At 44.2% G+C, this 25,867-nt stretch overlaps 1 protein-coding gene and 1 long non-coding RNA gene across 2 annotated transcripts; both read right to left on the bottom strand.

The window, feature by feature from the left end:
- Positions 1-922: 922 nt before the first annotated feature.
- Positions 923-25,658, bottom strand: UCK2 (uridine-cytidine kinase 2). The gene is made up of 7 exons (XM_053391031.1): positions 25,437-25,658; positions 19,049-19,208; positions 17,605-17,701; positions 7,213-7,355; positions 5,657-5,754; positions 4,687-4,735; positions 923-2,322 (listed from the first exon to the last, which is right to left on the bottom strand). Exons 1-7 carry the CDS (start codon positions 25,554-25,556, stop codon positions 2,183-2,185), a joined length of 807 nt encoding a protein of 268 aa, XP_053247006.1. The 5' UTR covers positions 25,557-25,658; the 3' UTR covers positions 923-2,182.
- Positions 7,481-12,592, bottom strand: LOC128415164 (uncharacterized). Its single transcript, XR_008330877.1, has 2 exons — positions 11,967-12,592; positions 7,481-7,655 (listed from the first exon to the last, which is right to left on the bottom strand). It is a non-coding gene; the product is annotated as an uncharacterized LOC128415164 (long non-coding RNA).
- Positions 25,659-25,867: the final 209 nt, after the last annotated feature.

Here is a 25,867-nt window from a genome sequence, read left to right as displayed (position 1 = left end):
ACAAAACTCAGTTGTTTTGCTATAACAGACAACCATAGGAAATTATGGTATTTATTAACAGAGAAATCCAATCTATCACACAACCAAATTCATCTATTAGGAAATGATGGTGCAACTGGTGCAGGGCAAACTTCAGAAATCCTCTCCTCCCATTACCATGACAGGCATCCCTCCTGCTCGGCCCCAACTAATCTGCTGTTGCAGGCAGGGGGGGGGGGAGCGAGCCAGATGGTTGGCTTGGGCTGTCACTCAAGTTAATCCACTCAATGCTAGAGAAAGACAGCTTCAGCCCAGCTAAAAATGTCTGGTATCATCGACAGAAACTGGCCTTGCCTTTCTGCTGAGCAAGTCTTTCATGCCATCTCAACCGGTTAAGGGTGGTGTGCCAAAGAACAAAATCAAAGTGGTTCTGGGTTAACATGCGAGCGGGGAGCTCGGAGACAGGAGGTCCAAAGTGGGGAAAGCTCAGGATCTCACTGGCCCCTTTCTCCACAGCATGCATCATTTTGTGAAAGCCCTTTCATCTCTCCCCCAAACTTCCTTCTAAACTAAACAGCTCCAGATGCTGTAAGGTCTCCCCACAGGTGACTTGCTCCAGCCTCTTCATGATTTGGGTTGCCTTTTTCTGCACCTTTCGCAACTTTATTTTTAGGTGCAGCAACAGCCCATTCTCCTTTTGTCACATGTTCCCAGCTCTCATTCATTGTTCAGAAAAAGAGACCATTCTAAATTTTGCAAGGCATGTTACGATAATGTGTGTAGAATGGCATAGTTTATGTGTGCAAACAGAACTCATGCATACAGATGAGTTCAATGTGTATGCTACAGGAGATCTTTTTAAATACAGAATTCTAGAGCACCTGATGTTACGCCTAGGAAAGAGTAGTTAGCGTGACCAAAATTATAAACAAAAACCACAATACACTTTTCATGCCACCTTTATTAAGTCTGAATATTACATCTTGAAAGCAATAATTACGGAAAAGAGCAAAGTCCCAAGAGTTCTCCCACCTGACCTTATCCAGAAATTCCATCTAAACCCTGAAGAACAAGCCTCCTAGACTTGCAGGCAAAACAAGTGGCTCTTCCTATTCCCCTTCTAGGACAGGAGCAGGAAGCTGCTAATATTTAGCTGTGGCTTGTCAGTCAGCCAGGACCCAAAACACCAGAGGACATACAAGCACCTTCTCTCTCCAACCACACCATTAAGGTGGGTGGGGGTGGTAGAAAACATTGTTGACTGCTTCAATCTGTATCAACACAACCCTACACTGAGCACCATGGCACACGCACCCCTTTTCCTGTGTCCTGGTCACTCCCCATTCATTCCCAGGGCCCAGTCAGAAATGCTCACTATTAGCCCTGCTCATCCAAGTCAGTATCTATACATTGCTCCCTGGCTGGGATGGACACACAACACTCTTGTGTTTAGCACCACTAGGATGAACATGCAGAACTTCTGGTGATCCAAAGGCATCAGATGAATACCAGTTCTGAGGCTGGCTCAGGAATACTTGGGAAGGCAGAGAGTATGTGGCCATATAGTCACATGGGTGCAGGCTTAAAGCCAAGCAGCACTCGGGAGCTGTGTCTGCTTTGCTCTCATCACTTTTAAGATTAGCCCATTGCAAAACTATTGCTCAGCAGTAGGGGGATGAAAACGGGCATTCTGAGCCCAGGTGAGACTTCAGTTGAAACCTTTTTCTCTTAACAGCTCCCCCATCTCTCATCATACCAGAGCCCAATGATCTACATTTCTGAAAGCACAAGCCAAAAATGGTGCTTTCCTTACCCCCCTTCCTAGCTGATAATACAAACCTGAGGTCCAGATGTGATATAAAGCTAGTGGCAGGGCCATTTGGGCACCCAGTTCTGGTTCAATTTCTTCCCCCAATGCCTTGCACACAGCACCATCTTCCCCAAAGACAGAGATGCCACCTTTCCACTCCACAAAACCTAGAAATCACTGTAGGAATGTATTGCCCCGTGTTGGAGTTTGGAGCAGAGCCACCCTAGGAAGGCAAAATCTGACTATGGAAGCAAGAGTCCTTAGCACAGACTCATCAATCTATCCATCAGTCAGAAAAGAAGCCACCAAGCCTGGCAAGCGTGTTTGTACATGGGGCTGTAAATACAGGGCAGGAACCAAGGGCATTCAGTTCCTAAGGCAGCAGCCCTGAGGTCAATGTGGCCGGCTGCTTGCTTCTGAGTGCTGCTGCAGGCGGGGAGGAGTGTAGCCATTCAGGCAGCCGTTGGGCTGGCGCTTGCCAAGGCCTCCGTTCAGAATGTCCTGGATGTGCTGCACAATCAGATTGATGGCCACTGGGCAGAGAAGAGGAGGAGTGATTAGAATATAGTCCGCATAGAGTCCCAGGTTTCCTTCAAAATGCCTCATCGCCCTCCACACATACTCAACATCTCAGCAGCTCTACTCCACACCATGGTCCTCTCTCAACAAATTTATCCTTTTCTTGCAGAGTTGGAAGGGACCCCAAAAGTCATCTAATCCCACCCCCTGCAATGCAGGAATAAGAAAAGGAATTGTTGCATTGTTTCCAAGGCTTCCATCTTACCAATGAGACAGAAACATGGAAGGTGCCTAAAGAAGCCAGGGTGGCTATCTAAAGAACTTTTAACTGAGTTAAGATTAAAAAAGGATGTGTACAAAAAATGGAAAAGGGGGGAAACCACCAAAGAGGAATTCAAACAAATAGCCAGCACGTGTAGACACAAAGTCAGAAAAGCTAAAGCACAGAATGAACTCAGGCTTGCTAGAGAGGTTAAAAGCAACAAAAAAGGCTTTTATGGGTATGTTTGTAGCAAAAGGAAGAACAAAGAAACAGTGGGGTCACTCAGAGGAGAAGATGGTGAAATGCAAACAGGGGACACAGAAAGGGCTGAACTCCTCAATGCCTTCTTTGCCTCAGTCTTCTCCGATAAAGAAAAAAAATGCCCGACCTGAAGAATTTGGAGCAAATGATTCAGCAGAGGAAACACAGCCCAGAATAACTAAGGAGATAGTACAAGAATACTTGGCTAGTTTAGATGTATTCAAGTCTCCAGGGCCAGATGAACTGCATCCAAGAGTATTAAAAGAACTGGCACATGTGATCTCAGAACCACTGGCAGTCATCTTTGAGAATTCCTGGAGAACAGGCGAAGTCCCGGCAGACTGGAGGAGGGCAAATGTTGTCCCTATTTACAAAAAAGGAAAAAGAGAGGACCCAAATAATTACCACCCAGTCAGTCTGACATCAATACCAGGGAAGATTCTGGAGCAGATCATTAAGCAAACAGTCTGTGAGCACCTAGAAAGGAATGCTGTGATCACCAATAGTCAGCATGGATTTCTGAAAAATAAGTCATGTCAGACCAACCTGATCTCGTTTTTTGACAGAATTACAAGCCTGGTAGATGAAGGGAACGCAGTGGATGTAGCCTACCTTGATTTCAGCAAGGCATTTGACAAGGTGCCCCATGATATTCTTGTAAAGAAGCTGGTAAAATGCGGTCTTGACTATGCTACCACTCAGTGGATTTGTAACTGGCTGACTGACCGAACCCAAAGGGTGCTCATCAATGGTTCCTCTTCATCCTGGAGAAGAGTGACTAGTGGGGTGCCACAGGGTTCTGTCTTGGGCCCGGTCTTATTCAACATCTTTATCAACGACTTGGATGATGGACTCAAGGGCATCCTGATCAAATTTGCAGATGACACCAAACTGGGAAGGGTGGCTAACACCCCAGAGGACAGGATCACACTTCAAAACGACCTTGACAGATTGGAGAACTGGGCCAAAACAAACAAGATGAATTTTAACAGGGAGAAATGTAAAGTATTGCACTTGGGCAAAAAAAATGAGAGGCACAAATACAAGATGGGTGACACCTGGCTTGAGAGCAGTACATGTGAAAAGGATCTAGGAGTCTTGGTTGACCACAAACTTGACATGAGGCAACAGTGTGACGCGGCAGCTAAAAAAGCCAATGCAATTCTGGGCTGCATCAATAGGAGTATAGCATCTAGATCAAGGGAAGTAATAGTGCCACTGTATTCTGCTCTGGTCAGACCTCACCTGGAGTACTGTGTCCAGTTCTGGGCGCCACAGTTCAAGAAGGACACTGACAAACTGGAACGTGTCCAGAGGAGGGCAACCAAAATGGTCAAAGGCCTGGAAACGATGCCTTATGAGGAACGGCTAAGGGAGCTGGGCATGTTTAGCCTGGAGAAGAGGAGGTTAAGGGGTGATATGATAGCCATGTTCAAATATATAAAAGGATGTCACATAGAGGAGGGAGAAAGGTTGTTTTCTGCTGCTCCAGAGAAGCGGACACGGAGCAATGGATCCAAACTGCAGGAAAGAAGCTCCACCTAAACATTAGGAAGAACTTCCTGACAGTAAGAGCTGTTCGACAGTGGAATTTGCTGCCAAGGAGTGTGGTGGAGTCTCCTTCTTTGGAGGTCTTTAAGCAGAGGCTTGACAACCATATGTCAGGAGTGCTCTGATGGTGTTTCCTGCTTGGCAGGGGGTTGGGCTCGATGGCCCTTGTGGTCTCTTCCAACTCTATGATTCTATGATTCTATGATAGCCAAATCCTCATAATTACCCTCTCCAGTTTCACATTCTCCAGAAACAGCTGCACAAGTCAAAAGCAAGTATTGTACTTGGAACGTCAACTACTCACCAAGATTATCCACGCCCCTTGGGATAATCACATCAGCATACTTCTTGGTCTGCCAGAAAGATAAAATCACATTACAGGGTGCTGCAGATGAAATCCAGAGCTGTTACCAGTTTGAGAGAACTGCTTTAGAATTTTTTCTCCTCAGCTCAAACAGCTGATGACATAATGAATGCTGAAAATACCTTTCCTTGCTCCCCTTTTCCCCTGGCAGAACTGCTGCCGGCTTCCACATTTCACAGCAAAAAAGAGGAGACTTTGTGGCCCCTTAAGTACATAAGGAGAGCCTGCTGGATCAGGCCAAAGGCCCAACTAGTCCAGCACTCACAGTGGCCTCCCAGAGCCAGAGCATAACTCTCTCCACCTGTCATTCCCAGAAACTGCAATTCAGGGACATATTGCCTGACAGTGGAGACAGACCACACACACAGTGTGGAGTAGCCACTGATAGCCCTTCCCTGAACTGGAGACATAGAGAAAATTAATTTTAAGTTATTATTATTAATGATAATAAAGTTATATAACAAGGAAAAAACATGCACACCCATGAGATATGGATTTGTGTGCACTTTTACACAGTATCTAGTCTACGGAAGTTTATGCCATGATACATTTGTTACATCTTTCAAGTGTGACAAAACTTTAATAATATGGAAGCTGTTGCAGGATCACTTGAGGAAGCTCTGCAGAAAGAGACCCTGGAATTGCAGCAGGGATGCATTCACAGAAAGCCCTCAGCCCTTATGGTAACAGATAAAAGTGTGAGAAATTGTGACGAGTGCAAAGAGCCTGCAAAAAACCAACTTGATATGCCACAATTTATTTTGAGCACCTGTTTGTGGAATGTCCAGCACAAAAATATCCAAAGTTAATCTCTCTCATGGACAGGAATACAAAGCTCTAACTGGGAAGAGAAAGCACCCAACAAATCTTTCCCCCTTGTGAGCCAGCCCTGGCCATATCCTTTACTCACAGGCAAGCAGAATTCTTCAAAGGCTGGCTTCACAAATGTAATATACTGAGATAAGATCTGCTCCAGGTCCCTGCCTCTCTCGCTTATGTCTCGGAGAACTGCAGGGGGGAAAGAAACCATGAGGAGGAGACTGACAGCAGCAGAGCTAGAACACAGCTACACTGACAGGTTGCCCAGCCAAGCAGAATATGGTGCTCTAAGCGGCTTGCTTTTTCTTTTTCTGCAAAGAGCAAGGCTTAAACTACAGAGATAGTTTTTCTTTAAACAAAGGAAATAAAACTTGAATACCAAAGTGTCCCGTCCCGGCCCCCCCCCCCCCGGCCCCAAGAAGTTAGTAAGAACAGGAACTTGTGCTGAGTGGGGAAAATACAACACTGCGCTACTCAAAGCCAGCTTGGAAAGGGGTATGAGACTTCTGCAATGAGGAACAAGATGCATGTAAGACACCACAGGGCCACTCCCACGGTGCTGAACAGTAGCCTCCACAGACGGTGGGCTCAGCAGCCCCAACGGCTCTTAGCTGTGCCTGCCTCCAGGTTGCTCGCATGAGGAAGCTGCTGCCATTCCCAACTGGAGGCGTCCTTCCAACTGGGAGATGCTGCTGGACCATGGGGAGGGGAGGCCCAAAGCCTATACAAGCCAGGCTAGCCCCTCGGGGGCAAAAGTCACATCCCAGGGGGAGACAGCACCCAAATGGGCCTTTGCAGGTGCCCCACAAACTCTGCAGCCAGGGAGTAACCTCCTGGGGTGAGGAACTCCTGGGGTACCCTGTACAGGCGCCCCAAGGCCAATATTCATTCAGGCGAGCTCCATCTTCACAGTAAATGCTCCACTGTTCTCCATCCATTTTCCACCTCCTCCACCCTGAACCACCAGGAGCCTCCAGAGGTTTGCAAGGCCCTGGGGGAAGGAGGCAGCTGAAGAGAGCGGGAGGGAGAGAGAAAACTACTGCTGTGCTGTGCCTGGGGGCTGCTGGCAGAGGAAGCAACAGTGTCTTGCAGTGGAGCTGGTAGAAGTTGAACGGGTAAAGGGGCTGCCCTGCCCCTAGATGTACCCTTTCGAAAGGGTGGGTAATGACAACCCACAAAGTACCCCCTTCCTCCACTCTTGTCAGGGACTGGGTAGAGGAGGCGGGGGAATGGTGGATACCGCCTCCTCCACCTGAACCTAGCAGAGAAGAAGGAGAAGATTGACAACAGGAGTTTGCGAGAGGTCCCAGCTGAAAGGCTGCAGAGGGGAGAAGGTGGGAAATATTGGGAGAGGAATAGGAAGCAGCAGCAGCACCAGGGGAGAGACAGCTGACAAGACTCAGTGTCTTTAGAAAGCATTCCACCCCTCACCCCCCAGAACCCGGTGGGCATTGAAAGTAGGAGAGCAGAAAGCTCAGATCAGCCAACATGGAAACCTGACAACTATAGGAAAACAAGGTTTTCCCTCACCACCACCACCACCACGTTATCCTCAAGTGCAATGCTTTGCTTTTGTACTGTTGTGAACTTCATTTTCAAAATAAACTTTTTTACTCCCCTCTTCATCTGAAAAGGCTACCAACTTACCCCTGCGGGAGAGTCGGGTGTCTGCATCTGTGTCCACAAAGAGCTTCATCTGGAATAGGTCCCGAACCTCTTGGTTGTAGAAGGCCAGGATGCCCTCAAATAACACCACATCAGCAGGGTACACAGTCACTGCCTCTTCTTTGCTGTTAATATGCGCAAAAGAGATTACCGTAATGCATGGTCAGGAAAGCCATGCAGATGACAACTGGGTCTGATCCAAAGCTCTTATGATGCTCCTGTTTTTGTTTTTTGTTTTTTTATTAGGCTATTGTTCACATTTAAATTAGTTTTATTTATTTGTATATGTTTAGGTAACATGGAGCCAAAACATGGCATATAATTATTTATATAAATAAAATGATTGGGAGCAGTTTGTTGCTCCATCCACATAGGATTGCAATTTCCTGAGAATTCTTTTCAGCCCAAGAAATAAGTGAGAAAACCTGTGGACTTTGTGAGATTTCTGAACCATCACGAGGAAGACCTACAGAAAGAGACGGAAAAAGAGCTGAAGGCACTAAGACCAGGAGACCAGGACATAGGGAACCTACCATCAGGCTCGGAAAAAACAGAGAAAGTAATACCACCCACTGATCAAGAACAACTGACGGGAGCAGTTGGAGGGACTACAGAATAACAACACAATGTCTCTTCAAGCACTAAGTTGGAACATCCGGGGTCTGAATTCCCCTGACAAGAGGAAAACAATTTTTCATTTGTTGAAAAAAGAAAATTTGGACTTGATTTGTCTGCAAGAAACCCACGTGATTAGAACACATAGGAAAGTATTGATTAACAAAAGATTGGGCCAAGAATTTATTTCACCAGACAAAGTTAAGAAGAGAGGAGTCGTGATTTATGCGAAAGTTTATCCCCAAAATTTGTCTTTAAAGACGAACAAGGAAGATTTGTGGCAATTGAAATACAGGCCCAAGGAGAGAAATTCTTGATAGTAGGTGTTTATGCACCAAATGAGGGGAAATCAGAATTTTTTAAGAAACTGCATGAGACATTGTTGGACTTTATGGATTATAACATCATAATGCTTGGAGATATGAATGGAGTGGTATCGACAAATATGGACAAGTCAGACAGACAAATAATAACAAAAGATGGAAGACTACCGAAATCTTTTTTTGAAATGACAGACAATATGGATCTGATTGATACTTGGAGAACTAAGAACCCCCTAAGTAAAGAAGGGACTTTCTTTTCTGAAGCCAAAAAGACCTGGACAAGAATTGACCAAATCTGGATAACCAGAGGAATGGCTCCAAAGATTCGAAAGGTGGAAATCTGCCCCAAAACTTGCTCTGACCATAACCCTGTGAAACTGGAAATGAAATTAACAATGACTGGCTCCTTCAGATGGAGGATGAATGACACCTTGTTTAGAGATCCAGAAATTACTAGGAAGGCCCAAAAAATGGTGAAAGACTATTTTGAGATAAATTTGAAGACATCAGTGGAAAAAAGGGTAATCTGGGATGCAAGTAAAGCTGTGATGAGACGATTTTTGATTCAGCAGAATGCAATAAAAAAGAGATCTCAAGAAGAGAAAAAGGGAAAGATCTTGGAAAAAATAAAAGAAGGAGAGAAGAAGCTTAGAGTTAAACCAAAGTCGCAGGAAATCTTGAGAGAGATCAAATTTTACCAAGCACAATATATGAAAATGACAAATCAGGAGATAGAATGGAAAATTAAACAGATGAGACAGAAGACTTTTGAATCTGCTAACAAATGTGGGAAATTGCTAGCATGGCAACTGAAGAAAAGACATAAGTTAAATACGTTGACTAACCTTGAAGTGAATGGAAAGAACATACAAAACCCACAGGAGATTAGAAACTGCTTCCAGAGATATTTCAAACAACTTTATACACAAGGGCCACAGACAGAGACTAAAATTGATCAGTTTCTGGAAACCAATGGATTACAAAAAATCTCTCAAGAAAATAAATTATTGCTGAATTCTAAAATATCAGAACAAGAGGTTGAAGGTGCCATACAGACTATGCAACTGGGAAAATCTCCAGGGCCTGATGGATTAACCTCCAAATACTACAGAACTCTGAAGGACTATTTGATTCAACCACTAAAGGAGGTTTGCAACGAAATCATGGAGGGGGAAAAGGCGCCGGAGTCGTGGAAAGAAGCCTTCATCACACTTATACCTAAAACTGAGTCTGAGAAGACACAACTCAAGAACTATCGTCCCATATCCCTGCTTAATGTGGATTAGAAAATTTTTGCTGATATTTTGGCTAAAAGACTTTAAAAAGTTTTAGCAGAAATGATACATAAAGACCAGGCTGGCTTTCTCCCTGGTAGACAGTTGTCTGATAATATGAGAAATGTAATTAACATTTTGGAAAAGTTACAAGTGAATATTAATACAAAAGCGGTTTTGATATTCGTAGATGCGGAGAAAGCCTTTGACAATATTTCTTGGACTTTTATGAAGAAAAATTTGCAGGGGATGGGGGTTGGACAAAATTTTGAAAATGGTATAGGTGCAATTTATTCTGAACAAAAGGCTAAACTTATAGTTAATAACATAGTGACAGAAGAATTTAAAATTGAGAAAGGGACACGACAAGGCTGCCCAATTTCCCCACTGCTCTTTATTTCGGTCCTGGAGGTCTTGCTAAATATGATAAGAAAGGACCAGCTGATTCATGGTATTCAGGTCGGAGCAAAACAATATAAACTTAAAGCCTTTGCAGATGATCTTGTATTGACATTACAAGAGCCAGTACCTAGTACCAAGAGGGCTTTAGAATTAATCCAGGAGTTTGGTCATGTGGCAGGCTTTAAGTTAAACAAGTTAAAAACTAAGGTTTTGGAGAAAAACTTGACGCCGATGGAGAGAGAGAGGTTTCAGAAAGAGACAGATCTGACATTAGTAAAGAAGGTAAAATACTTGGGGGTGAATATGACTGCTAAGAATGCAAATTTATTTAAAGATAACTATGAGAAATGTTGATCAGAAGTGAAGAAGGATTTAGAGATTTGTTCGAATTTGAAGCTTTCCTTGCTGGGTCGGATTGCTGTCATTAAGATGAATGTATTGCCGAGAATGTTGTTTTTGTTTCAATCATTACAAATAATTGACAAGATGGATTGTTTCAAGAGGTGGCAAAGAGATATTTCTAGATTTGTCTGGCAGGGCAAAAAGCCCAGAATAAAATTTAAGATACTTACTGATGCTAAAGACAGAGGGGGGTTTGCCTTGCCGGACTTTAAACTTTATTATGAATCAGCAGCTTTTTGCTGGTTGAAGGAATGGCTACTTCTTGAGAACACTGATATCCTAGATCTTGAAGGTTATGATAATGTATTTGAGTGGCATGCATATTTGTGGTATGGCAAGGTTAAAGCGCATAAAGCATTCAAAAACCATATTGTCAGGAAAGCTATTTAATGTCTGGACAAGATATAAAGATTTTTTGGAGAATAAAACCCCAAGGTGGTTATCACCTATGGAAGCGAAAGCTATGAAAAATCTTAATATGGAGGCAAAATGGCCAAAGTATTGTGAAATTTTGGAACAGGAAGGTGACAAGCGGAAATTGCAGAGTTATGAGAAGCTCAAAGGGAAGGTGCGAGACTGGTTACATTATTTTCAAATAAGAGAGGTTTACAATCAAGATAAAAAAATTGGCTTTCAGGTGGAAAAATCAAAGTTGGAAACAGAATTGTTAGAACCCAATGCTAAGATATTATCAAGAATGTATAATTTGCTGTTGAAATGGAGTTGAAATGGAGGAAGAAACGGTAAAATCTGCTATGATTAAATGGGCACAAGATATTGGTCATAATATTTTGTTTGCCGACTGGGAGCAGTTGTGGACCACTGGGATTAAATTTACGGCATGTAATGCCTTAAGAGAGAATATTATGAAAATGATATACAGGTGGTACATGACCCCAGTCAAGCTTGCAAAAATATACCATTTGCCCGATAATAAATGTTGGAAATGTAAAGAAATTGAAGGTACATTCTTTCACCTTTGGTGGACGTGCCTGAGGATTAAGGCTTTCTGGGAGATGATTTATAATGAAATAAAAAGGTATTTAAGTATACTTTTGTGAAGAAACCAGAGGCCTTCCTCCTGGGCATAGTCGGCCAATTGGTGCCAAAGAAGGATAGAACTTTTTTTATGTACGCTACAGCAGCAGCAAGAATACTCATTGCAAAGTATTGGAAGACACAAGAATTACCCACCTTGGAAGAATGGCAGATGCAAGTAATCGACTATATGGAAATGGCTGAGATGACTGGCAGAATCCGAGACCAGGGAGAAGAGTTGGTGGAAGAAGACTGGAGGAAATTTAAAATTTATTTACAGAAGTATTGTAAAATGTATGAATGCTGATGACATTGAAATAAAATGAAGGGGTTCTAGTAATAAGAGATAAAAATTTGAAATTTGGGAGGTAAAATATATAAGGACAAAATAGTAGATGAATTTGCTGAACTAACTGTTAAAAAGGGATATAAAAAAGGGAGGCGTGGGGAAGTCAGGAAAATAAGTTAATTGAAGATAAACAACTAGAAAAGAGTGATTTGTGTTTTTTCCTATCTTATTTTTTGTGTGTTGTTCTTTTTTTCTCTCTTGTTAAATGTTTGTATTTTATGTATTGTGAAAGCTTGTATTGTTGTGTTTTATATTGTTTTTCTGTGTTTTTATTGTCTTATTTTTCTATTGTTAAACTTAATAAAAATATTATTTTTTTTAAAAAAAGAAAACCTGTGGACTTTGATTGGTTTAACTTCAAGAAAAGGAAGGGATGAGCACATAAAGGATTGTTTTTTTTATCTTTCCCAAGCCTATCACTCAGAACTCAGTATGCCCGTGAACTACAACTGAGGACTCGAAAGTTCTCAAACAGATCCATGAACTAAAAATGGTAGTTTAGGAACAGACAGACAAAAGATCTGCAGGAAGCAGCCTCATTTTTGACACATGGAGTCACTCCTCCAAAGAGTTCAAGACTTTTGTTGCAAACTTTTTATAGTTCTCAGCTGCTTCTTTTAAGGCACCAAATATGCGATTGATTCTTAGATGGGTGCAGAGTAATCCTCAAGTGAGAGGCATATAACTGATGAAATGAACTTTGGTCCATAAAAGCTTATGCCCTAATAAATGTGCAAGTTTGAAGGCATCCCAATATTCTGTTTTTCAAACATTTTGTGAGGTATATGTCTTGAGCCAAGGGACGCGGGTGGCGCTGTGGGTTAAATCACAGAGCCTAGGACTTGCCGATCAGAAGGTTGGCGGTTCGAATCCCCGCGACGGGGTGAGCTCCCGTTGCTCGGTCCCTGCTCCTGCCAACCTAGCAGTTCGAAAGCACGTCAAAGTGCAAGTAGATTACCGTCCAGTGTTTCCGTGCGCTGCTCTGGTTCAGCAGAAGCGGCTTAGTCCTGCTGGCCACATGACCCGGAAGCTGTACGCTGGCTCCGTCGGCCAATAAAGCAAGATGAGCGCCGCAACCCCAGAGTCAGTCACGACTGGACCTAATGGTCAGGGGTCCCTTTACCTTTACCTATGTCTTGAGCCATACACTACAAAAACAACAGAATTATACGACTAAAGAATCTAAGTACTGAATTTTAGCATCAGAAATGTCACTAAAAATTACTTTAGATGTTTCCAGTGGTTTTTGTTTATTTCTACAGCACTACCCATGGATCCTTGGTTTCATAAGCAAAGATAACAAATCTGGAAGGTGTTTATAATCTAAACTTGAATAGTGGTGAGAGACCTTAACACTGCATGTTCAAATATTTTTTATCAGCACTGGAAAACTACACAAAAGTATTGGAACAAGAGAAACCAATATACAGTCCTACCTTGGAAGTCAAACGGAATCTGTTCCAGAAGTCCATTCGACTTCCAAAACATTCTAAAACCAAAGCGCAGCTTCTGATTGGCTGCAGGAACTTCCTGCAGCCAATCGGAAGCCACGGAAGCCCTGTTGGATGTTTGGCTTCCAAAAGAACATTTGAAAACCGGAACACTCACTTCCAGGTTTTGTTCTTTGGGAGCCAAAACGTTCGAGAACTAAGCAGTTAGACTTCCAAGGTACGACTGTATACAAAAGGTGGTGGGGCAGGGAGGGTGAGGAGAAGACAGGAACTGGAGACCACTGGGAAAGGTATTTAATTGGAAATATCTATAACTTTTTCCCCCCTAAGAGGAAGACAGGTGACACTATTCTCCTTTAAAGGAGGAAGCTGCCAGAGATTATGGGCTCTAGTTCTCTTATCTCAGTTTTTTCTTCTCCTCCTCCTCCCACAAATGCTATCTCCAGGTTTTTGGGGCTACCTTTCTGCTCAAATAAGTTACAATCATAGAATCAGAATCAGAGTTGGAAGGGACCCTGAGGATCATCTAGCCCAACCCCCTGCAATGCAGGGCTATACAGCTGTCCCATACAGGGATCAAGGTTGTAATAACATCTTTCATGTGGTAGCTCCACAGACTGTGGTACCTCAATGTCCAGTGCTTCCAATATCCTTGCAGTTTGTGCCACTTCATTTGTTGAGAAACAGCAGCTTAAATGCAAAGCCCCAGTGAGAAGCAGGTCTTGCTTTACAAATACAGAAAGGTAGCCGTGTTGGTCTGCCATAGTCAAAACAAAAAAATTTTTTCCTTCCAGTAGCACCTTAAAGACCAACTAAGTTCTTGGTATGAGCTTTCGTGTGCATGCACACTTCTTCAGATACACTGGCTGTATCCCAGTGTATCTGAAGAAGTGTGCATGCACACGAAAGCTCATACCAAGAACTAACTTAGTTGGTCTTTAAGGTGCTACTGGAAGGAAATTTTTTTTTGTTTTGCTTTACAAAGGCATTCTGTGAAATGGCAGTGAGATTTGTGCTTCTGGAGTTTCAGGGCAAGGATCCTGATACATTTGAAATTGGGACCCATTTCAAGTTGCACAAGATGTTCTGACTCTCATCTCCTCTAGCCTGAAAGGGTACCTAGTGAAATGTATCAAGACTGCCTGTTGGTCTGCCTGTTGAGATCTTGGTCCTAGAGTTTAATTAGTTATTTTATGTCTTCCTCTACCACTGCATGTCCAGGCATACTTCACTGATCCATTTAATTAAGAAAACTTTCAGGTTGACTTCTTTGGATTTTCTCATCCTCAAATTTAAATGTCTCCTGTTTTCAGGTCACCTGCCTGATAGTGGAGTGCTTTATTAGGGTGAGCTGTTTTCTTACTTTCTTATAATGTTAACTTTCCATGTCACAGTATTTACTAGTATTTACTGCAATTTCTGTGTCCATTAATTTTAATAAGATTTCAGCTTATTTGTAATAAGACTTCTATTTGTAATAAGACTTCATTCCAGGCTGAGAAAAGTTATTAGAAACTGGCAAGGAAAAGTGCCGTTCATTGGGACTCTGCATGGGAGTTTTGGTGACTTTTGACAGTCTGCATTCACCACCAGATAAAGCTCAGTTTTGCTAGCTGTGTAGTGCAGAGCTTCTTGTGCCAGAAACATAGGATTTCAAGTTCACTTTTTTCTTCTAGACCATCTACCTTTCATCACCCAGTTTTTAAAACAAACTCTGAGTTTCTAAATTAATCTGTTATTTGGGTGTAATGGAATTATGCAGCCACAATACTTGATAAGTCACACCCCATAAAGTGAAGCCGCATTGCCATGGCCGGAGAGCACTGACTTCTTCTTGTGAGTAATTGGACTTTAAAGCAACAACCCGTGAGTAGTACGGAAATTGGATTTGCAAAGGAAAATTCTTTTTGAATTAGGCACGATCGGGGAAGGCGCAAACAGGAAGTCCGTCTCCCCGTCTTGTAAATAATCTAAAGCAAGAACCTGCTAACTAAGGTCAAGAGAATCTTTTCTTTTTTTGGGGGTAAAAGACATTAATTTCACGATTTGGCAGTATAAGAAATCTTACTGGAGGATAAGAGCTAATTTTGGGAGCTGAAGTGCCACCCCCCCCCCGGACCCGGGAGTGATCCGTGAGAGAGCCTGTTGAAGAGGTATTGAAGAGTTTGACAGCTGTCAAATTAGCTGTCAAGACTGAAAAAGAGAACTTTGTTTCTGTTGTCTCTGCTGGTTATATTTGTTACAATTTGGTTATAATTTGTTGAAAACAAGGAAGAACTGATACAAACTAACTTGACTTTTGGATTTGAATTGGAAGGAATATTAAGTAACCAAAATCCCTCTAGAGGGGTTTTTGGGACATTACAAGAATGGCTGAAGGAGGGAAAATACAAGCTAAATTGGACAGAGTTTTTGTTCTCTTGGGAAAGCTACAAGGCCAAATTGATGTTTTGGCTACAAATGTTGCAACTCTGGATTTAACAGTAAATAAACTCATTGAATTTGATAAGGACTTGACTCAGGAAGTCCATGCAGCTGGACAAGAAGAGAAACTTCAGAGCTTTGAGAGTGTGGAGAAAGAGATATATGTTGTTCCTGAGGAAAAGGAAGGAGGAGCTGTAATGCTGCAGATGACAAAGGAGAGCCAGAGGCCTGACATGATGGCTACAAAGGAAAATAAGAACTGGATGTCGAAAATCTGGTTTGAATTGGAGATTGAAGAATGGAGAGATCTCCTTATGTGGAGATCTGAAGATCCAAGGATTACAAATCTGATTAAGGTGGAAGTTGGAGCTTTGGGGACATTTGGACTTGAAAGGAGTAAGAAACAAGATTCGGGCTCCACTTTTAAGTATGGAGGTCTGGCTGGAAGAAACATGGATCCCATTGGGCTAGAGCTTCTCCGAGATCTGGTGTTTAATATTAAGGACCATCAAAAAAACTGGCAGAGAGGAATTGAGAGAGAATTAAGAGCCTCGGACGTGAGATCTCCAGGCTGATAGTAGATTAAGACTGATGGACATTTTTTTTTTGTTATTTGTATGAAGATTGGGGAAGTCGTGGAAGGGAATTTGGGTCGACTTTAGAAAAAGGTTTTAAGAATGAGTACTGATGTATAAATATTGATGTTTATAAGGTAAAATTGGCTTTTTTAAAATGAACTAAATAGAAAAAGGTAAAAAATCAGGGATAAGAACTTGCTGAACTAACAATTTGAATTGGAATATAAGAAGGGGAGGTGTGGGGAAGTTAGGGAAATATGTTATAGAAAAATAAGGATTGTGAACTCTATGTGTTTTTAAACTTTTTTGTTTTTGATTTTTTTAATGTATTAAAGTGGAAAATTTCAATAAATATCTTTTAAAAAAAAGAGTTTGGATTTGATATCCTGCTTTATCACTACCCTAAGGAGTCTCAAAGCGGCTAACATTCTCCTTTCCCTTCCTCCCCCACAACAAACACTCTGTGAGGTGAGTGGGGCTGAGAGACTTCAGAGAAGTATGACTAGCCCAAGGTCACCCAGCATGTGGAGGAGTGGAGAGGCGAACCCGGTTCACCAGATTACGAGTCTAACGCTCTTTCAGTCTGACTGGATTCAGGATTCTTTTCTGAGAAAACAGTACAAAAAGGAGATCAGGGAAAGCTCCCTGCTGATATGTCACAACTTGCTACCTCCTCAGGTTATGCAAACTAAAAAGCAAACATAGAAACATGAAAAGAACCCATCCACATTGATAAGTGGCCCTGTACCAAAGGAGCCTAAACTGAGAGGATGTAAGAGATTTCATTCACAAGATGCATGCACAATGTTCACAGTCTGCTTCCATGGATCCCTTCAACTTCTCTGAGGAGTCCAGCTTTAAAAGGCCCATCAACATTTGGAATAGCTCTGGTCTGTTGACAGGAAGAGGGCAGATGCAATGGGGGAGGAGAGGAAATTATGTCTCGTCGTCATCATTGCCATGGAGTTGCCCAAAAATAAACTCTAGACCAAGTACCTCCTACCTTCTCAGACCCACGTCTAGAGCAAACATGCCTTTCTGGAACCATTTCTTAATCTTTTACCATGTAGTTGCATACTGGAGTGCTCATGTCGCGACCAGCCTTGTGACCCATTGTGTGGGGCCCGGCCCACCAGTTGAAGACCACTAGGCTACAATTCACTGGATTTTGAATAGTGAAACTGAATGAAGGCAACAGCTCCTTTCTTGTCATTTCATTGCAGGGAACGCACCCGACACAACATGGGAGTCCACCTCTGTTTTCTTCTACCAAAGCAAACACTAGATTAGTGTTTACCTCTGATAAACAGGAGGGAAGTTGGAAGAACTGTTTTACAATTTTCCTTCGACTAGACCATTAGATATTAAAGGTTGGTTTTGGGGCAAGATGCAGCATTTACATTTTATGCAAATGTTTTCCACCACGGGCTCACTGGAAGGATCTGCTAATGAGAAGCAATGCAGACGGAAAGCGCCACATCCAAAGCACAGAGCAAAAGAGGGGAGAAGCAGACTTACCGAGAATGAGAGACAAAGTCATAAACGGGGATCTGAACTGTTTTCCCTTCCAATATCTCCCTAAGAGTTTTGACGATCAGCTCATTGTCAAAGGCATCTGTAGCAAGAATGAGAGAGGGGAAGTTAAACAGCTGTGTCTCTCAGTGCGAGGTAGGTCTCCCTAGTACGGCACAGGAAGCCTCAGAGGAAAGCATAAACATCCCACAAAACCTTCCTAGTTAGGTGAAGTCTTCTGGATCACGAGAAAGATACAATTTTTGGTTAACCAGAAATTGTGCCTGCCAGGTTTCTACCCAGTCCCACTTGACAGCAGTGGCCAAGGAAGCCTCTGAATGAAAGGATGGCTTGGAATTAGTGGGCTCTGACTGCAGCACCAGCCAAGAAAGCCCCCAAACTCTTATTTCCTGCTCTGGAACAGGAAAGGGAGGGGGGCCTGCCATTTTGGCTCTACCTGGCAAAGGTGATCCAGGAGCCTTGGCCAAACAGCCTCTGGGTATTGGTGGGGGGGAATCACTGGGTAGCTGCCAGATAATTCCTCTCCAATTCTGTAGTTTCAAGCTTGGGAGAAATGGTTGTCACACTCAGTGGAGAGGAACAGTCCTTTCATCAGAGTGAACAAGATTATCTTTGCTCTCATGGTTCCTTTCTATCTGAAATAAGTTTACACAGAACTTTCCACTGCAGTGGGAAATCTGGAGCTTGGGAATGAGTGAAAAGGCCTCTTCAGCTTTGGTACCTGTACAATGGGGGGGGGGAGCCAACAGGAGGCCTGGTTTCTACCTTGTTCTTCCTGCCCCTGCTTCTTTGCTCATTGTAGTTTCACCTTGGCTTTATATTGTTTTCCACTATACTGTATATCATTGCTTTAATTTAATTTTTGATAGCTATGGATCAGCTATACCTCTCTTTTTCTGAGGCCTGTAACCTGCTAATTTAGGTAGCCACTTCATCTACAGAATAATCAAAAATTATTCATTACTTATTGTTATAACTTCAATAATCAGTATCATGAATGATCAGAACATTGTATATTATGTAACTTGGGTAGCTGAAAGAATTGGTTAAGCTTATACTCCAAGCAAATTTAAAGTAGCAGGATGAACATAAGAGGTTTGCAGGGGAAAGGGTTATTGTTTTGTTTTTCTTCTTCTTTTATGTATTTTGTGCTTTTATCTTGCATTTTTTTTGCTGTGAACTGTTCTAAGCTCTATGGATGAAGGGCAGCATATAAATTTAATAAATAATAACAACAGCAGCAGCAATAACAATCTATCCTATTGTCAAGGTGGGGCCTCCTCTCAAAAGCTCTCAAATGATCTCTCTTGAGCAGGGCAGGTTGTTTTGACATTGCAATTTCCCAGTTCTGTCTTTGGGAAGTCTAAGTAGAAGCTAAGGAAAAAGCCTATGCCCCTCTACTCCCTTCCCAGGCTTCATGATGAGTTACCTGGGTGGTCAAAGTTGAACTGGCCTTTGAGAGCTTTGGCTTTTTGCTCTGTACTGAGCACACGATAGAAGCTGTCCTGGCTCAGAATCACCACCTGTTTCTGGCGATGGTCTACTTCGTTCTGACCAAGCAGTTGGACTATTTTGGCACAGACAGAGGACTGCAAAAGATGCAAAGTGAGAGAGAGAGAGAAACATAATCTGAAGTGGACTGAAGGACTGACAGGTGTTGACCCTCCAGTTGCGAAGGACCCAACTTATCCGCAAGCTTCCAAGGGGCAGGGGGCTCCTCTGGAAAGGAGTATGGCAACATTTGCCAAATATATAACTGTGTCCCCTGGAAAGAACAGAAAAGTGAAGGCCCTGCAACACCTAGTCCAGCAGGAACATGTTCATAGGGCAGGGATCAAGCATGTAAAACTTCTTTTATAAATGTTGCAGGCATACTTGTCCTTCATTAACAGGCAGTCCTTTCATTCCTGTTAGTTCACCCCTTTCAAGCTTACATACCCACAATTAATTTGATCTCCTTGCCTCTCCCTTGCCAGGGAGGAGACAGGTTTGTGCCCCATGGCTGGAAGGCATTCCAAGCACCTCCTGACCCCACCCCCATCTTTTCCTTTCCAGTAGAAATATGCTGACAGAAGGGGCAGGCATGTATCTTCAGCCACTTCCCTTTCCACATATAAATCGGTGGATCTCAAAATCAGTAGCCAGAGCATTAGGCAATGACAACACCTGAGCATTGACATCATAGGCAGAAAATATATTCTTATATAGGCTTTGGCCCACTGCTCTGTCCTTCCACTGGACTGTCCTTTGGCCAGCTGCTTCTCTCCCAGCGAGGATTTCATGTCTCCTGCTGGTCTTTCAAATGTCAACAGACCATCCCTCCCCAACCTTGGGCTAAGGGTAGTGCGACTTGCTTCCAGCTCAGTCTGCAACCTTCTTTCCAGCACTCATCAAGTACATCATATCTGGGCACTGGGGGGGGGGCATGACCAAGCAGGGAACGCTCCACTATTTTACGGGACTTGGGCTCAGCCCAGGCCAGGTCAAGGTCACAGCAGGCCGGTTCTGATGTTCCTGACAGGAGGTCTCATTGTAAGTACTCCAGTTTGCTACACTAGTCAAAGGAACAGGATAAATCTACCGGACAGCAGAAGAGCTTACTGAGACTTTCTGCAGGGCTCCTAACTTGTGATCATTCTACTGGAAGCAAAGCTCACTTCATTGGCTCAGCTGGGAGCTACATTTGCCTCCTCCCCTTCCAGAACATCTCTAGCTGTTACCTTTCCGTATAGTCATTATAATAAATTCCATAGGAAACCTACAATATATTGCAGTTTATCCTTAGTCCCCAATAGGAGTGCTCCAAATCAGGGTTCTAGTCAGCCTGGAACAAACATCTCACAGTACATTTCTGGCACTCTTGGTGGACACTTTCTCCCTTTCCCACCCAATCAAAAACTTTCCCCACTGTGCTATATGGTACTAGAAGGCTGCCAGTCCTGAAGCAGAGAGCCTTTTAACCTCATGGGATGTATCCCCCCTAATTCCAATTCCTATTTCCAGGATATCAGCAACTGCTACAGGTTCAAACAGGGAAATTCCCCTCAATCTTCCTCTATTCACCTTTGCTTCTACTGACATGTTAACAGTTGATGTTTCAATTGCCTTCAATTATCACCATCCCCTGGCCTAATAGCAAACTCTGATGACTGAGTACCTGCCAGCCTGGAAGTGAAAGGGAACCACAGAAAAACAAGGTAGTGGTTTCTACATACTCAGGAGACACAGCAGCATTTAAATCTGCAAATTAAAGATGATTTTTAAATATACACCCCAAGATAACCTGACAAATCCGAGAATTTATAGAAAGCTGATGGGAGTCAAGCCTAGACAGACAAGAAATCCTGCCAACCCAACAGAGTTGACACACAATGCTAGGGTCAGTTAACAAAAATAAAAAAACAACAACAAGGAAAATGGAGGGAAGAGGGCAACAGCCCATTCAGGCCTGTAACAGCTTAAAGCAAGTGTCCTAGAAATGGGGATGAGTTAGTAGGGTACAAACAATGAAGCTTAACAGAAACCCTTCCTTCCCTGAACCACACAAGGAAGTTTTAGAATCACAACTGTAGAGTTGGAAGGGACCCCCAAGACTCATCTAGTTTAATCCATGCAATGCAGGAATCACCATTAAAGAACCCCTCACAGATGACCATGAAGGAGAGTGACATCTAAAGGGAGGCACGTGGAAGAGGGAGCAAGCTTGTTTTCTCCTCTCCAGAGGATTCAAGTTACAAGAAAGGAGATCCCAACTAAACATTAAAAGGAACTTCCTGACCATAAGAGCTGTTCAACAGTGGAACTGTCTTCCTGGAAGGGAGGTTTTTAAGCAGAGGTTGGATGGCCATCTGTCAGGGATGCCTTAGTTGAGATTCCTGCGTTGCAGGGGGTTGGGCTAGATGACCCTTGGAGTGCCTGCCAGCTTGACAATTTTATGATAGGCAACACTTGAAAGAGAAACCAAGCTTTCAGAAGGAAAGCTGTATTTACAGCAGCTGTACGTCCTAACTATGATAAATGTAGGTCTTTACAAGATCTAAAATCCCATTGTACATGTAAAACTAATGGTGTAAAGCCTGCTTTCCTTAGAGTTGACAGATTTTTAATTATCTGCACTCCCAAATATTTTATTAACTTGTGGCAGGATTTAAAACCCATCTGATTCTGAATGATTGATTTGTTAGTGGGAGAAATTCCCATTCTCAGCAAGTCTCCCCCTACCATCTGGGTATAATGATGGTGGACTTTGTATTGACATTCATTTTTAAACTGTTTACAGCAAACTTTTACAGCAGGGGGCCGGTCCACTGTCCCTCAGACCTTGTGGCGGGCCGGACTATTTTTTTTTTGGGGGGGGGGGAATGAACAAATTCCTATGCCCCACAAATAACCCAGAGATGCATTTTAAATAAAAGGACACATTCTACTCATGTAAAAACATGCTGATTGCCAGACCATCCATGGGCCAGATTTAAAAGGCGATTGGGCTGGATCTGGCCCCCGGGCCTTAGTTTGCCTACCCATGGTGTAGACTCATTAGAAATAACTTGTTTATATAATATCATGAGCTGCTGCTGCTCACCAGTGGACAACTACCATTTGTTTTAGAGTTGACACACTAGTCCACAATCATACCTACACTAATATCCTAGATATTGCAATATTTTCGGTAAGCCAAAAATCACTTCTCCACAGGGGAAAACCAGCAGAAAATGCTTAAAGAGAGTTCAGATAAGGTGTGTTAAACTCTAGCCTTCCATTTAGCCTAGCTAGAGGGTTTTTCCTGTTTTCTTTTCCGTATGTCAGAAGCTTGTGTATCCAGGAGCAAATTATGCTTCATTCTTAATCTGTTGCACAGGAATCATTTTTAGCATTGACTAAAAGCAAGAATCTCTAACAATAAAACTGTTTTCTGCTCAACTATTGAGAAGTGTACAGCACATCCTAGATCACAGGTTAGGGCAGGCTTCCTCAACTTCGGCCCTCCAGATGTTTTGAGACTACAATTCCCACCATCCCTGACCACTGGTCCTGCTAGCTAGGGATCATGGGAGTTGTAGGCCAAAAACATCTGGAGGGCCGAGGTTGAGGAAGCCTGGGTTAGGGCATCCAAGGAATACTGGCTAAGCTGGGTGGTATCTGGTTTTCAACACTGTGATATACCAATACATCAAAATGTCTGAAATAAGGATGGAGCTATGTAGAGGCAAATGTGGTAATGTCTTGGCAACTGCTACTACTAACGGGTCTAAAAATGATAAAATTTTACTTACCTCTTCCTAAAATCTTCCTTTTTATATGGAGGGGAACTATTTAGGGGGAACAAACAACATAAACACCCCCAGAAAATAAAAACACTTCTCCCCTTTCCTTTTTTTGCCAGTGGGGGTAGGTGGGAGGGAATAAAAAGGAAGCAGTAGCAGCACATAAGGAAGTATAGGGTTGGTGAAACAATGTGAGAAAGCAAAGGGGGGAGGGGAGAATTGGGAGAGTTCATGGGTGAGAAGGAGAAAATGGGAAGGATAACAAGGGTGGGGAGACTATCACACACAAACATGCAGAAGGGGAAAAGTGAGGAAAGAAGCTTAAACAGTAGGGCAAAGTTTTTGTTTTTATTCTGAAGTAAATAACGTTTCACAGGAGAAAGGAAGGGGGAAAGGGGCTTCCACCAAGAAGCCCAGAGCCAGCTCAGACCGGCATCTCCATAAGCCACCTACCAGCCTGGTGCACCACCTACTAGCCTACTTAAAGCAAGAGCATCTGAGGGAAGTTTCTGCTGGCTGCTTTTGCCAGTGCCTTGTGACTCACTGCCCCTGCAGGAGGTAGCAGAGAGCTGAGCTGCACAGGAATCAAAAGCAGCACTGGCTGGCTATATGTGCATAGCACATCCCCCTCCCTATGATTTGTGATATATTGCCAATAACTAAATTATTAAACAGTTATCATGATACAGACTTCAAAAAACAGTTCTGAATGTTATATTGTACCACCCAGCCCTAGAAAAGGGCTTAGAAAGGAGCAAGATTTTGCTCTGCCATATGGTCCTAAGCAGTCACCACCATGACACCCCTCTCTCCATATACTGGCAGAGTATCTAGGAGCACAGCTTCCCATTGAGCCAGAAGCGGTTTAGTCCTGCTGGCCACATGACCTGGAAAGCTGTCTGTGGACAAATGCTGGCTCCCTCGGCTTGGAAAGCACCCCATAGTCACCTTTGACTGGACTTAACCATCCAGGGGTCCTGGATTAAAGATCTCTCTCTTTAATGTTATTTCCTTGCTAGCTGTTATTTTTGGTTCACATATAAGGCCCAAAGAGAACCTTGTTGATTTTTACCATGAGTACATCTGTCTTGTACTTTGGCTGCTTTGCACTGGAAAACAAGGAAAATTGGGGAGGTGGAACTTATTGGTCAAATACTTAAACAGGAAGCAAACAATTACTTTTTTCAATTATTTTTATTGATTTTCAAATTATTAAAAATCATTGCCAAATTAATTCAATTTAATAGGAAACAAACAATTACTGGCCACTTGATTCAGCTGTTAAAAGTGGGAGTTGTGATTTCAAACAAAAAAACCCTCACTATTTAAAAACATCTCTTAATTTGTTTTCCTAATAGAGCTCAGTAAATAGTTTAAGAAAAATGGAGGAACAGCTCTCAAGTTTCTTAGAAGCTGAGGGAATGGTGACATCTGTGTTGCCTTCACCCCCGACATCTGCAAAGAAACCCAGAACGGAAGCACCTGCAGCACTCAAAACTGCAAACTGCCATTTGGAAGGGCAGGTGCAAGATGAAACCTAGAATTCTGACATGCTGTTTTGCTTCAAGACTATCAAGTCTCAGGAACAACACAAAGCCTGGAAAAAAAGTGGGAGCGGGTATCAAGAGTTTTCAAGTGGCTGTTTTAATACAGTATATAAACCCCCAAGCATGCAGGGTCTTAAGGACTTGAGGGGAGAAAACAGAAACAAGACTAGAGTTTCATCAGTCCAGCTGCAGGAGAAGCAGAAAGAGAAGGATCCCACCAGTCCGTGACCATATTCCTGCCACCAAAGGATAAGCCAGCAGAGCAAAGCCACCATGAGGGCTTTCTAGCCACTGAAGGACAGGCTAAGCTCTTATTTCCCTCTAGAACAGGATAGTCGGAATCTGGCTTTTGTCTTGCGGGAATGTGGAGACACCCAGCTAGCTGCACAAGGAACCCGACGGGGTTGTTGCTCATAGCAGCTTGCTCCCCCCTCAGCACCTGCTCCCAGCAACTCACCGGCAGGCCTGCAAACCTACCCCCCTCCCACCACTCCAATCTCTAAGGGTCAGCAGAGCAGCGCCTGGGGAAAAAGGGATGCCATCCTTGTACCAGTATTTTGGGGGAAACTTTTCGCTATTACCGTACACTACTTCAATGAGCTCCACGCGCAGCTGTTGCCTTGACAAAGGGCCACTTCTGGGCCCGGAGCTTCCCGTACACGGAGAACGGGAGCCCGCTCGCCCACTCGTGTCGGCCCTCGAGGCCGCCGCGTGGCCGCCCGATCCCCCTCGCGCGCGCTCCCGAGGCCCCCCGGCCGCCCCTCCCGGGCTCCAGCCGGCCGGCCTCAAGCGCGGGCGCGCGCGCACGGGGGCGGGGGAGGTCGGGGCGCGGCGCGGCGGCTGCGCGCACGTGGCGGACGCTCTAGCCCCCCTCCCTCAGCCACGGAGGCGCCGGTGAGGTCGCAGAGCCGCCCCTCTCCATCTGGATGGCGACAGTGCCTCTGAGCGCGTGCAGAGAGGCGCCTGGGGCGGGAAGCGCGCCGCCGCCGCCCGGCCCCCCGCTCACCTTGCCGCTGGCGGTCCCTCCGCCGACCCCGATGAGGAAAGGCTCCCCGCCGCCGCCGCCTGCTCCGTCGCCGGGCGGCCTCCCGCGGCCCTGCACGCCCTGCTCGCTGTCGCCGGCCATGGCCGCTCCCGCTCGCCTGCGGCCGGCGCCTCCTCGGCTTCCCCGCCGCCTGGCCCTCGCAGGACCGCCCCTCCCGCCTGACGCACGTGGGAAGCGCCCGTCACGTGTACAGGTCCCCGGGGCGGCCTGGCTGCCCTTTCGTGTCCCTCGGCCGCATCGGGTGCAGCCCGCGCGCCAAGAGAGTCATGCGTCGGCGAAAGCGGCGGCAGCTCCCGCCCCGGGAGACGCGCGTCTATGGGCGCCTCAGAAACGGCCTTTCTCCTCGTGCCTCACCGCTGCCCGCCGGCCGTGGCGAGGGGAGGCGGGAGATG

Source organism: Podarcis raffonei, chromosome 6 (assembly GCF_027172205.1).
Source record: "Podarcis raffonei isolate rPodRaf1 chromosome 6, rPodRaf1.pri, whole genome shotgun sequence".
Classification (NCBI taxonomy): Eukaryota; Metazoa; Chordata; class Lepidosauria; order Squamata; family Lacertidae; genus Podarcis; species Podarcis raffonei.
Note: the sequence above shows the minus strand (reverse complement) of the source record. Positions and strands in the feature narration are given on the sequence as shown.